Below are 14,395 nucleotides of genomic sequence, written 5' to 3'. Positions count from 1 at the left end.
ATTTATATTAGGCCTACCTAACACAACCAAGTCTTGTGGCTCTCAAAAGTGCTTTCTTCTCGACCTTTTTGATCGGTCTCCCACGTAAGGCTATGCCATCATTAAAACACCACTATCATAACAGCCAACAACACCAAATGTTTCTCCAAGCGCCTCCATCATTGAAAAAACATGGAAAAGTAGTTGTAAATGTGAAAAAAATGGTTGTAAACAGGACGTGACAAAATATTTACATTCATTTTTACAAAGGATCGTCATCGCACAGGATTATTACCTGAGGTATTTTCTCAGGACTTTTAAGTTGCCGTAATTTTTACTGACATTATCCGTAATGATTACAGACATGGCGCGTTCAGACGGGACTAAAATCCCTGGTAATAATTACTTTACCCCACGTCTCCACGTTAAACTAATGCCATCCGAATAGGGCTGAAGAAAGGAAGAAACAGAGGAATAACAAAAAAACAACACAGTGACTAAGAGAAATACAGCAGTGCATCATCAGCAAAGTTTTGATAAAGGATGTTGTATTTTTAAAAACAGACCCCAATAATTAAACTGTAACACTGATTTTAACATTAACAGTAAATACAATATTAGAGAAGAGAACAAAGGCCTGTTACAGCTACTCAGAAAAAAAAACAATGCAGTTAAATTACAGTTACTATTTAAAATGTTTTTGACTACAAAGGGAGATACATCCGGATATAATGTTTTGGATAAAATGTTTACATGTAGGCTAGAATATCACATTTATTCTGTTGCTGTGCATCATTTTGCCCTGCAGGAAGACTTCTTTTGGCATAGGCTATGTCTGAACATTTTTCAGCTTTGTTTCCTGATCCAGAAGTAGCAAATGTAATAAGTTACATTACTTATTACATTTTTAACATAGTAACTAGTGATCTGTAACCGATTACATCTCAGACGTAATCTTCCCAACACTGGTATTCAATCATGCAATTATCTATTCATTCACACAGACTGTGCATTCAAAGAAAGCTACATACACATGCACACATGCACAAAAACACACCCACATATGCACACTGGCACTGCCAACGTGTTCATATGAGTGTTAAGTAGGTTGTAACACTTTGGCATTTAATCACACACAAATGCAGCCAGTATTAAATTTAGCAGTGCATAATTATAGACCCACTTATGTTTTGCCTTCACACTAACACACACACTCACTCCCACACACTCACAGACAGACCAAGAGACTGTAATCCCTCCCATTCACACTCACTCTCACACAGCCTGAAGAAGAAATTCTCGATTATGCTCCATCCTCCTCCTCCTCCTCCCCTCTCCTCTGTTCCTGTTGCTTCTCTGTCGTCTGAAGTCATTTGCATAGTTGAGAAATACTGTTCATTACCTGCAGACATGCAGACATGAGAGATGCAGTTGTCTTTTCTTTGAGTATTTTTGATTTGACTGACTTGTAATATACATTTCTGTGCAGTTATCCTCCTGAAGATATTTACATTACAGTAGATGTTTTGCGAGGTGCACTGTTTATTGGTTTAGGGAAATGCTCCCGGGGTTTCTTAGGAATGTGTTTTTATATCTGCTTAAGATTTTCTTATGATGGAAACATGGTTGTAAAAAGGTTACAGAGAGAACAAAGGCATTTTGTATCCATTAAATGGGATTTCTATTCCAGTGTGTCCGTGTGGATACGTGTCTTTATTTTGCAGTCTTATAGGATGCGGGAGTGATCTGCCCTATGAGCCTCGACTGAAATGACTGCGCTGTGTGTCTCTGATGTGCTTTTGCAGCGCCTGCTGAAATGGAGCTATTCCAGTCAGCCTCTGTCTTCATTTCCTCCCACCTCGCCTGATTTATCGTGAAGAATGGTTGCTCTATCCACATCCCAGAGCTATCAGTCGCTCCAATAGGTGCCGATCATTTTCCATCCGAATAAGCCCTGTCTTTCTGATGCGGGTCTTGTTTGAGTTTGAGATTGAGTGGCAGGATTAGGCTGGATCTCTGCCCTCGGGGCCTCGGATCTCATCCTCGGGGATCTATTTTCTGTCCAAGTGCGACCCTTGATCCAGAGGGGCTTATCTTTTATTTTTTGATTTGTAGTACCTGTTCTCTGCTAATGGCTCTACAAGCTGCCTTGTGCAGCCATGTTGTGCACTCCTCTAAACAGCACTTTGCACTGGCAGTTGCATTTTGATTCCATTTATCATTTAGTAATACCAGAGATACTGGATGAAGGGAGATACCCAACTGTAGGCTTATCCAATGTTAAAAAAACGGTTACTCTTCCTGTCTCCTAAGTGGGCGTGGTTAGCTCTCCCTCCAATCAGAGCCTGCTCTCCCTCAACCCCCCCCCCCCCGTCCCCCCTCCCCCCCACCACCACCGTGTTGAACAGAGGCTCTGTGGATGTCTGTGTATGCGGATCGAGAAGCAGGTGGAATGAAAATACATTCTTCCTATTATTGCAGCCTATTGTTGCACAAAGCTTGGGCATTTTTTATTTATTACTAGCGGTAAATAACTGTTTGTAAGCTAACTGTGATTTTACCGCCTGTTTATCAAGATCACGAGATCTCGCGAGAACTTGTTTTCTGAGATGGACAGGGCTCAAATAAAGTTAACTTTCTCTTGATCTGTGCGGATGAAAAATGCAGCTTTAGCGTCAGAATGTTGGTAAGATGTGTGGCTTGTGGAAAATGAACCCAATATTTACTTTAGTGACTACAGGGCTAAAGAACTGACCATAAATTGTGATCACGTTCATTTTCCTCATTGACGACAATACATTCAGAGCTGCCTCAAGTCTCCTACGGGGGCATGGCGCTGACGTCACTGAATCAGGAAGTGAGCTGAGTTGGGTATCTCGCTTCATCCAATATCTCTGGTAATACTTTCAATGTGGCCTTTTAGAGCAAAGATATAACCTTTGATCGTGCTCAAGCCAAGGACCTCTAGAGAGCTGGGAAGATTTTGCAGCTTAAATAGTCCGCCAAATTAGGAGGGTGTGTTTGTAGATGACATAGGAGTGACGTATGACGTGTGTGTGTATGAATCAGTGCAGCTTGAGTTGACTGTCTAAACTAGCTCGCAGGTGTTGCTCCATTTTTCCCATGATGGTGAAGGCATGACCCACCCTGTTTTGCCTTACTCTACCTCTGATTGGCTTACCCTCACATTCTCACCCTAACCCTGACAAATCTCATACTGCATTTGTGTGCCCCATTTCCTGAGTTGGGAAGTCGTTCTTCCGACTTTGGTATGTATGAGTTTTTGGTCATAATGTGGAAAAAACATGGAGGCTTAAAAGTGGAATGTGTTGTAGCTCAGAGCATTTATAAGACATGTTAGTAACAGTTTGAAGCTTTACATCAGAGTAGATGGTAACAAGTAACCTTTCTAGCTAATCTGGGTCACTCTACGTGGACAGCGACGAATACGACCAATCCCATATTACAAATAATGTGAGTGAAACAACTGACGTGCAGTATGTGAATTAATAAAAAGTGTATTACCATCAACCGAACCAATCTTTTTGTCCATATATGATATATTTTTGTGCACTTATGACAACATCGTGGCAGCTTGTGTACTAAAATTTTGTCCGACTTTCCAAGTTGCTGTTCAGACTTGAGGAGGTGTCTACATGAATTTTCCTGGCCTGATTTTTCCACATGAATGCATGGTTACTGTTTTTGCCTAAACCTAATCAACCCATCCAGCAAAGGTAACAAGTACTGGCCAATCAGAGGGAGAGAAGGGCGGCTCATGTCTTTGCCATCCAAGGGAGAAATAAATGCAAACAGGAGGAAGCAGCTGGCCTGGCTCTGTTCAACGGTAACAAAATCCTCCAAGCAGCCCCTCTAAAGCTCACAAATTAACCCAGTATATTTCATTTGTTTAATGGCAGACACAGCCTTCCCATCTAACTCTCAGCAAGAATGTGAGTAAATATATTTCCCAGGTTGTCAGACTATTCCTTCAGAGTTTAATTTGGGGTATTTTTGAGTCGAAGTGAGCTTTCTGCGCCTTGCATGATGAACTCAAACCTGGGAGAGGTCTTACGGCACTCACCATCTGTCCTCTACTCTCTGCTTTTGGGAATTGAGACAAACAAATGTCATTGGTTGGTTGACAGATGAGATGTACCCTCAGTGGAATGTCAAGAGGAAATGAAGAGGCTGGGGAGAGGAAAGGTTGCCAGATGAAAGGACTCTGATCCTCTGAAAATACCCTCCATTCAGCGGCAGATGTCTGTGAGCACCTGAAGCTGTCCACACACTGCCTCTGAGAGGTTGAGTATAAAGTGACACTTAATCAGTTCAGGAAATAAACAAAACCTTAGTGGGAAGATGTCAGCGTCAGGATAGGAGCTGCTCATTTGACAGAACAAAGCCTACGCTCGTGAACAGACGCCTTTGTTTACCGGTATCAGGAGGAGAAAATGTTATTCAGGGGATTATATAACAGAGGAGATATATTCAATAAACCTGACAACACAGCTGAGTGGTCTCTGTACTTGTTGGAAATCCTCTCATGTTTAGTGACAATCTGGACTGCCTGTACATTTGATTGTAAAGGAGTGCCATAAGCTGTGCATGTGAAATGTGTATTAATGCGCTTCAAATATGCAGTTTTATTGTGAAGACCTTGTTACTATTGGTGGTACGTTCTCACTGTCTCAGATTCCCATGTGGGAAGTATCGAGGAAATTAAACCTTGTAAACGCACATTTGCATTGTAATGGAGAAAACAGCTGTCCTCGGGATTCCTTATTGTGACATGATGATATAAAACAAAAAAAATTCAATATGCAGTGTAGCTACAAGTCAGGAAGTTCTTCGATACACGGTTATGGTGCGGATACAGTGTGATAATATTGGCATGAAAATCAGATCTTTTTCCAGACACCATCTCAGCAGCGTCCCTCAGGATGTGGTGACATTAGCGTGAATTAATCACCTGTATGCAAATCAGCCGAAGCTTTGAAAGCAGCAATCACACACCAGTGTTTTTCTTTTGTCAGCCAGGCTGGTAGCATAGCTTACACTGTTTAACATCTGATTATTGTATTCTGTAATGGTGTACCTCTGTTGATTGGCACATTGGCTGCCTCTGGAAACTCAAAACAGGTGATTGTGTTGCAGTTCTGCTGTAGCTGAAAGCAGATAAGAACCATGCTTTGCCAAAGCTTTTTAGGAGAATGGAGTGTAATGTGTAACCCTGAAATAATTCTCTGATCATTGGTAGACACAGAAGCCCCAAATTCTGTGAAGTATGATGAGCTTGAAAAAAATATGTCAGACACACTTGTGCAACCTATCATTTTGAATTTTTGTGTGTGAAAAAAGTGCAGATTAAATTATAAGGTCATTTTTGAGGTTGTATTTTGTCGCAAAGCTCATTAGAGGTGATTAGGCTAGGAATTTTTCAACTGAAAAAAAAAAACCCCAGTAATTATTTGATTATGACCTTAACTAACTTCTCAAATGTGAGAATTTTCTTTGTCTTATATGATAGTAAACTGGATATTTTGCAGGTTTTGGACTGTTAGCTCATCAAAACAATTAAGTATCTTTCAATAATGAAAATAGTCATTAGTTGCAGCCTTGCAGCAGATTCAAAAAAAGAAAGGTCGAAATTGTAGCAGCAGGTGCCGAGATATCCTATGTTTCAAATTTGTAGTACAAGCCAGGCTCAAAAAACACTCAGTCCTACGTAATGCAACTTCAGAGCTTCTTTCCTTAGACCCACCCTCCCTTCTACTGTTAATGCCAACTTCTCTTAAACCCTGCACCCCCAGATCATTAATCAGGCTTTCTTAAGACAACCCTGATGACACCATCAGGGCGATAAATAAACTGAACCTCATGTGTAAAATCATGCGTTTCAGTTTTCAAGATGGGAACCGCATACTGTATTTGCAACTCTGAATGCATTCAGTGCCATTTATCATACGAAACTTCATATTATATTTATATTGTTAAGTGCACTTACTGTATGTTTTTCATGGGGCGAAGACCATTTCTTCATGGCATTTACAAAGAAAACAGAAATGAGGAATGAGGAAAAGCTGTCAGACAGTGAGGTGGACTGGGCGGTCGGTTGGTTCAGCTGTAAATTGGTCTGAGAGCAGTGAGGAATACTCTGGATTGTGGTGGTCCCTCCGCAGATTAATGCAAAGACCACCGTGACTGTAACCTTGAGAGAAAGAAAGAGAAAGAGAATTGGGAATAAGGAGTGGAAGAGGTTTACAAAAAGCAGAGCATAATGGGTGCAGGTCCTGCCAGGATGCATATGGAGCATGTAATTGAATGCAGGGAGGAGTTTTGTTTTTGGCGATCAAGTGTGGTTCTTTCCCCTGACCTGACTTCATTTGTTATGATAACTCAGTTTTAAGTGGCTAAAATCACTTTATTTGTATAGAGCAAATGAGTACATGTCCATAAAAGAAGCCTCTTGTAGTGATGAACCCATAGAGAATTATCACCCAACTCTGCTGTGCCTCTCAGATCTACAGAGGGTTTTTGTGTCTTTCAGCTCATTGTTTTGGTTTCATGGCTATTTTACTGATTTGACTGAGTCATTTTTCAGCCACAGCAGGCAGCAGTTTTCAGCAAAAAAAAAAGTCTCGAACCTGAAACCCACTGTACACCTGCTCAGCACCAAACGACTGCCACAGCTTATGACTAGCTGGTGAAAATAATAGAGCATTTTAGGAGCTGGGAGAATCCAAGTGACTATTACATTTTTCAGGTGATCAGGAGGACCACTCCAAATAAATGCTAATGTTGCACTGCATCTGCTGGATAGGCGACTGTTACCCTAAGAGGTTAGAATATGTCAGTGTTGTGTTCCCAGCTTGTTTCTGCTGCCCTCAAGTGACCAAAAAAATATTTTTTTAGATTTCAGCAGTCTTTTTTTGTTTGGCTTATAGACCACCTCGATAAAGTGATTGCATAGAGCCAAACATGTGCTGTGCTGGAGTATCTATGAGTGAGCAATGAATCTCTGCTGGCATCAGAGCTGCAGCTCTCTGTCCTAATTTTTCTTACATCTGAGCCTTAAACAGGTGCTGGATTTCAGTGATTAGTTGTGCTTGAGAAGACGTTAAGTACAGAATGAAAGAGATGCACATTTATGGCAGGCAAAATTTAGGACACAGCACAACTTTTCCAGACATGTTCCAGACAGATTGCTAAAACTACTGTAATGCCCGATTTAGGCCTGTTTAGGGATGTTACAGAAATGGAAAAAACATGTTCATTTTGGGATGTTACCTCACAGTAAAAAAAAAAGCAGCTGTCCTAAGATGCATGGGCACACCTAAGACCATTAACCACAGTTGAATTATTAGCTGTTTGAGTTGAAGAGTGTCTCTGAAGGCTCCAACCTGTTCCATGCAGTCATAAGTGGAGAGGAGGAAACGGTAAGATGGCTCCCATTAGTCTGCCTGGCAAACGCTAAATAACACCAATTTACATATGATGTATGTTTCAAGTACTTGAAAGGAGTCCATGTGAGTTAAAAGAAAAAGGAAAGGCAAGGCTAATGTATCTGTATAAGGTCTAGACTATGAGGAGATGATATCCACCAGAGTCTTGTTGCTCTGCTATCCATGTTTCCCCTCATAATCCCCCCTCATAATCCCCATCTTTCCCCTGTCTGCCTCTTCAGTTCCTTTCTGGTCTAGCAGAGGAAGTGTGTGGGATGTCATGGCATTGGAGATCAGATATAAATCAACTGTTTACGCAGAGCCAGGGAGAGTCCTCTCATTACAGGCGGCTTGTTTTGAACAGCTGGAACACTGGAGCACACAATGCTCTCTTGCTTCAGCGCCCCTAACCATATTCCTGCCACTTCACCGGTGAATAACAGGCTGGATTTGAGAGAGAGGTGCTTGAGCTCAAATGCTGGAGGCAATACAGCTCCTTTAGGGTGAGTTACAGCACTAAATGTCTATTCAAGGGCAGAGCTTTTAATAAAGGGTATGGGAGCTGACTGCCAGCGCAACGTCAAACACCAGAAAGAATCAATTTTATCCATTTACTTGAGGGTAATCATTGCTTAAAGAGGACTTATTATGCTCTTTCTCATTTTCTGCTGATATATAATGTTGCAGTGTTGGATGTTCATATTCACCGTGGCTACGTCTGTAAAAGTAATCGCTGTGAGCAAAAACCTCCAAACTGTTCTGAAAACCCTCTCTCCATTTTTTTTCCCTTCTTTGGCTAATGTTGATCATAACAGATTTCTTCATATGATCATCTGCTCCAGGCATGCTACTGCAAGTGTTTACATTACATACATTTCTACATATAGCTACATGCTAATGTCAGGGAATGTGATCTTGATTGCCAATGTTGTTAATTTCTCTCAGATAAACATGTCCGGTTGTGTTTAGAAGCTTGTGTTAGTGATTTTTTGATGTGAGGAAGTGCCGCTACACACAGTCACTACCCGGCTGCAAGTACACTGCTACATGTAGCTACATGCATACGTCAGGGAAACATGTCACCTTGGTTGACAGTGATGTTAATTTCTCTCTGATTTCGGATCATATTCCTGCTGGAACATGTCCAGTTGTGAAGATTTTGATTTGTAGGCTGCAATGACAGTGCAGAGACGCTGAGATATGGAAGACCAGGAATGAAACAGCTTAAGAATGCATTACATGTAACTTAGGAAGGTTGCATTTGCAATTAAATACACTGACCTCCTGAAGATGAATTGCATTATGCTGAAGGAGATAAGGGTCTGATCCAGTCCAGACTACGAATGCTTTGTGTATTCGGATGCATCTTAATGTGTTTACTCATCATGGAGATGAATTTCCCTGTCATAATCAGGCCTCAACAACCCTTCACTGCAGCAGGGAACATCATAGTAATGTTTGCTTGACGCTGCAATCAAAAGTGATCAATTCATTGCCTTTGTGCTGGGCTTTTACAACGAAAACCAACATGGACTGCATGAATATCCAGTTCATTTCATCATATGAAAAGCGCTGGCAAACAACAATGTTGACTGATGGACTATGAGTGTCATTGTTTTGTTTCAGTGCTGACACATTGCTAACTAACTGACTGAGCAGCTATTTGATGAGCACTCAATATCGAGGCCTGATAAGAGTGCAGACGGAAACGCAGCAGTAATTCAACATCCACTGGAAAAAAAAAGGAGCATAAATCAAGTCATAAATTGGCAAAAATGTGGAAAATGAGTTGAGATTTGCAGCAGTTGACAAAGCAGAACAAATTCATTATTTTCAAAATCTCTATGAACAGCGTGCGCCTAAAGCTAGGTGTGCTGAATCTGCTGTGTCGGATCCTCTGGTATGCTAAACAAGGCATTTCAAAGGCACCTGCGAATCGTCTAAGCGATGTAGCTGTGTTTTGCTCAGGGAGGACACTGCGTGAGTCTGGACCGTCAGCTTGGCCCTCAGTGGTTTCCATTCTTTTTTTTGTCTGCCCTATAAATGAGCTCCAGTACCCCTTCATGTACATCATCTGGGATGCTGCAGATGGTGTTCATTTTATGAATGAATCGATTTTAACCAGATATTATTTAACCCTTATTATACATAAAAAAAATATTTTTACAATATTCATTTTTTCATTTAAGACAGATGAATCTTGCAGTTGTCAGTGTTAAGGCTTGGTCAACACACCCACTTGGGGTTCTTGGCATTACAACCTCTACTCCATTGTTTTATTTTGACTTCTCTGCGCACCTGCAAACTGGTTTTCACATCCCCTAGTTCGCAGCAAGTCGTGTTAAGGAGTTCAGGCTGTTCTCATTTACTGGTCATACCTATATCTACAAAAAGAAATGCAATATAATTTGTGTATAACCCAATTAATTGTGAACTAGGATGCTGTGATCACATGACCTAACTGTTGCAGACTGTCCATCTGTCATATGACAGTAGTGAAGGAAGAAGTCAGGTCACAATGTCTAAAGGAACAAAAGGAGGGAAGACGCTGGGCCAACCACACAGTGGGCCGCCACTCCCAGCGTCTCCTCCTAAACTACCTAAACCTTGATTTAAGCCTAAAGAAAACAAAAGAGACGAATAATGTAACTACCGGCAACCTCCAGCCCAAACTAACACAACAAACTAAAACAACAAAACCCCAGCACCTAAATGTGCATGGGGAAAAGAACCTGCTTCGGGAGAGGGAAGACAAAGGAAGAAGAAAAAGACTCCATGTGCCATGCCTGGTGCCATGCCTCCCTTGTCTCTACACTCCCTGTCCCTCTTATCCCCTCCTCCTCTCTCGAGGTAGGCAGAGGGAGGAGGGAGACCAGGCTGGCAGAGAGAGAGCGAGAGAGAGAACAGACTGCTGCACATAACAGATGGGTCAAACAAACATAGGACTTAGACTCTGGGGACTGGGGTTCATGTCCTCTATGAAACCAAAGGTAAACACTGAGTTATTTTATGTCACATCACGTCATGTCAGGTCACGTTACATTGCTCACATCATCATAAGGGTTAGGTGCTGTCACGTTGACGTTCTTATAACTTGATAACGCCCAACTGTGAATCTTTCCCCAAACCTCCCCTAATGGGTAAGATGCACTACGAACTGTGTGCATAACTTTTTATGAGACATCATCCGTTGTATGAGAATATGTTGAGGTGTTACAACAGACGTCATGACTGGTAGCATATTGGTTAGGGACTGTATAAAAAAACTGTTATAAAGAAATGGGTGTTAAGAAATGGGGATGATTTTGAGGGTTAACTTTTTGGGGAGGAAGGTGGGGGCCAGACTTTATTTTAATTATTTATAATAATGATAATAATTGTTATTCTGACCTTTGTATCATTATTTATTTATTTATAAAATTATTTTAAGATATTGGGAGAGGGAGGATCTAAATAAGATATTCGCAACACCATGGTGAATCTTGCCTTTAAAAGCTAACATAAAATTCAACCCTCCTCCCCACACCAATAATTTCCATACAGTCCCTTACTGGGACAATAGATATAATGACAATCAGCCTCACACAATTTGTAGTCATATTTGTGTGTTTATTATGCATATGCTTTTTTTTTAACCAAATCATTATTTCTTTGGTTATCAAATTAGCCGAACTACTCTGCAATCTTGTATCATACTCCTCCCTGTCCACACTGTATAAGAACCCCCAGTAAGTCACCCTAGGGATCTCTGTCCTCAGAGAGTGCAGCCTCTGACTTAAAATACAGTTTATACGTCTCCCCTGAGAAATTAAAGATCCATTAATCTCTGTTTCACTAGCAAGGACCACACCACAACGATATGCAGTTTAGAGATTTAATAAGGATGTGATTGTCAGAAAATGGTTATGAATGGGGTGGTGATGAATGGGGGAGTGCAGATTGCAGGTGAATGAACGGGATGGAGATGACGTCATCGGAGGGTCGGACTGGGTGAGGTGTAGATGTGGGCGGAGAGACTCAGTGTGGGGGTTCCGTCTCGAGTTCTGATGAGCCCATGCTGTTTAGGAAGCCCCCAAAAGAGTCTGATTAAGTGAGGCTTAGTCTGTCGTGCGCTAGACGGAGATCATTGAGGTTATTGTGGATGTAGGTTTGATATGCTTGTGAGGACCAGCGCCCAAGGACCTGAATGACTTGGTCTGAAATACCTGATCTGGCGGCTGAGGAGGCGGCGCCGATGCGGAAGGAATGGCAAGAGTAATGATCAGATGAAATTCCGGAGAGACGGAGGATGTTATGGAAGTGTTTCTGGAACCAGAAATGGGTGGCCATCCTCCCTGTTTCAGTGAGGAAGAGGGGATCTTGTCGTGAAGCGCGGGCGGAATACCGGGCGTGGATGTAGCTGGTCAGTGGCTCGTGAGGGCTGAGAAAGGAGTTGAGGCGGAAGATGTAGATGGGAAAGGTTACTCCTAACTGATCAGTTTTACTCCTGCGGAGCGTGAATATGAGCGAGTCTGAAGTGTGGGTGGTGATGTCGGATAGACTGGGATGACGGGAAGGATCGTAGACAGATGATGTTGGAGCGAATTCAGAGCACCTCAGGAATCCGAAGAAAGCAAGTAGAAACATTGATTCCAGTGTTAAGTCGACTGTGGGAGAGATGTAACCGGAGCGCAGAGTGCGTATGCAGCGGCTGAGCAGATCGGAGGCGAGAGGGAGGCGTCTGGCTGTCAGCGCTGGTTCGTGCTTTCGTAAGCCTTTGATTAGCATGGTGACGTGAGCGTGCGAGATTGATTGACAAGGGAGGCCGGTGGATAATTTATGAAATAAGCTGATACCAGCTAGATATGTTTGTATGCTGGAGGCCCGGATCTTTGTTACGGTATGACAGTGTGAGATGAAGTTGCATATGGACATGGCGTCCAGAGAGGGAAACGGTAGATGATAAGTGGCGTGGTAATTCTTGAAAGAATTCCAGCCGGTGAGGTAGGCAGATAGCGTGCTTGGTGCTAAACTGTTAAGGACGGTTTCTTGGGAGATGTGAGTGAGATTTGCCAGATGAGGATTTAGCTGAATATGGTTGCTGAAAACGGTGGGATTGGTGTGGGATGGACATCCGAGCCTGGAGCCAAGCATCTGAATTTCTGGAAAGAGAAGCGGGAGAGTGAGTCAGCGATGGCATTGTGGTGACCGGGAATGTGAGATGCGCGGAGGATGAATTGATACTGAGCGGAGATGAGAGTGAGTCTGCGGGTGAATGGCATGATGGCTGTGGAACGGGAACGGCCTTTATTGATTATATCTACTACTGCTGTGTTGTCAGAGTGAATATTAATGCATTTTTTTGACCATTCGTGCCCCCAGATTAGAGTGGCGATGATCACGGGGTACAGCTCGTACAGAGCAGATGAGGGAGAGCATGACTCTGTGTCGAGGGACTCGAACTCGGAGGGCCAAGCGGCAGCAAACCACCTCCCCCCGTAATACCCGCCGAAACCCACGGAGGGAGCCACGTCTGTGTAGAGTTGAATGTCCTCGGGATGGGTGATGAAGTCGTCATAGAAGAATGAGATGCCGTTCCAGGATGACAGAAATTGCTGCCACATGCGCATTTCTGTTTTACAAGTGTCGTCCAGAACCACGTGGTCGTGGAGAGAGGGAATGGATGCAGCTTTGGTCAGCAGTTGAGAAAGAAAAGATTTTGCCTGTGGAATTATGCGGATGGCATAATTGAGGTGCCCGAGGAGAGCGAACAGCTGGCGTTTGGTGCACCTGTCTGTCAGAAGATAATTAGACAAGAGCAGCGAGATGCGCTGCACTTTCTCCAAGGGCGGGGAAGCCTGGAATGACATTGAGTCCAGAGTGATGCCCAGAAACTCGATGGATGTGCCAGGTCCTGAAGTTTTTTCTTCGGACAGAGGGACACCGAGGTCGGAAAATGCAAACGTAAGTGTAGTGAGACCGTGGCGAGGAGGTGAGGACGGGGGAGTCACGACAAGAAAATCGTCAAGGAGATGAAGGACGTAGGGGAGCCTGTAATTGTTGGAGAGGATCCAGCATAGAGCCTCGGATAAAGAGTCAAAGATTTTGGGACTGCTCTTGCAGCCGAAAGTGAGACGCACGGAGAAGTAGTAAGCCCCCTTCCAGCAGACACCGAAATAACACCAGAAGTCGGGGTGAATGGGCAAGACCTTGAATGCGCTAGTGATATCAGCCTTAGACAGCCATGCTCCGTGTCCCGCCAGACGAATCAGTGCCATGGCGTGGTCAATGGTGGCGTACTGCATGGAGAAATCCGGGCTAGGAATAAGGCTGTTGATGCTCGGGATGTCGGAGCCGTGTGGGGACGACAGATCAATGATCAGCTTCTTTTTCTCCGAGTATTTGCGTGTGGCGACACCGATGGGACTGATACGGAATACGGGGAAAGGAGGATGATCAAAAGGGCCTATCATAAATCCTTCCATGACTTTTTTTGCCAGTAATGTGTCAACAGTGTCGGGCTCCGTGAGAGCGGATTGAAGATTGTGACATGTGTGGGAAGAATCAGGAAGCACCTCCGTGCCGGGATGAAAACCGTGAGTGAAGCCAGAGATGAGAAAATCGACAAACTGCTTATCAGGGTGGTCACTGAGAGCGGCAGCGAGTGCACGTACCTTTATGGGCGTGCCGAGGTGACGTTCTAGTCATGCTGCTGTGTTGGTGGGATTGTGGGGGCAGGTGGTCCTGGCGTGAGCGCCCCCGCAGAAGGAGCAGACATGCAGGAGACGGCAGCCGGACGAGTTGCAACCCCACTGAATGAAATTATTGCACACCATCCTGCCGCCCTGATAGAGGATCGGCGGTCCTCGCTTGTCGACGCCCTTTGGCACCGGCACGTTGACAGTGGGACGTGTGTCCTTGGCTCTGGGGATGACAGGAGGGGGGGGTGCAGCGGAAGACAGACGGTCGAAGATCGGGGCATTGCGTGGAGT

General features: G+C 43.6%; 2 protein-coding genes across 2 annotated transcripts in view; one reads left to right on the top strand and one right to left on the bottom strand.

Annotated features, from left to right (window-relative positions):
• The window catches only part of calcr (calcitonin receptor), an 85,234-nt gene that overhangs the window by 17,285 nt on the left and 53,554 nt on the right, over positions 1-14,395 (top strand). The window lies entirely within an intron of this gene.
• On the bottom strand, positions 12,323-13,876 carry LOC144458330 (uncharacterized). The gene has a single exon (XM_078176001.1). The coding sequence runs from the start codon at positions 13,874-13,876 to the stop codon at positions 12,488-12,490; it is 1,389 nt and encodes a 462-aa protein (XP_078032127.1). The 3' UTR covers positions 12,323-12,487.

This window comes from Epinephelus lanceolatus, chromosome 16 (assembly GCF_041903045.1).
Source record: "Epinephelus lanceolatus isolate andai-2023 chromosome 16, ASM4190304v1, whole genome shotgun sequence".
Lineage (NCBI taxonomy): Eukaryota > Metazoa > Chordata > Actinopteri > Perciformes > Serranidae > Epinephelus > Epinephelus lanceolatus.
This window is presented reverse-complemented; position numbering and strand designations above follow the sequence as displayed.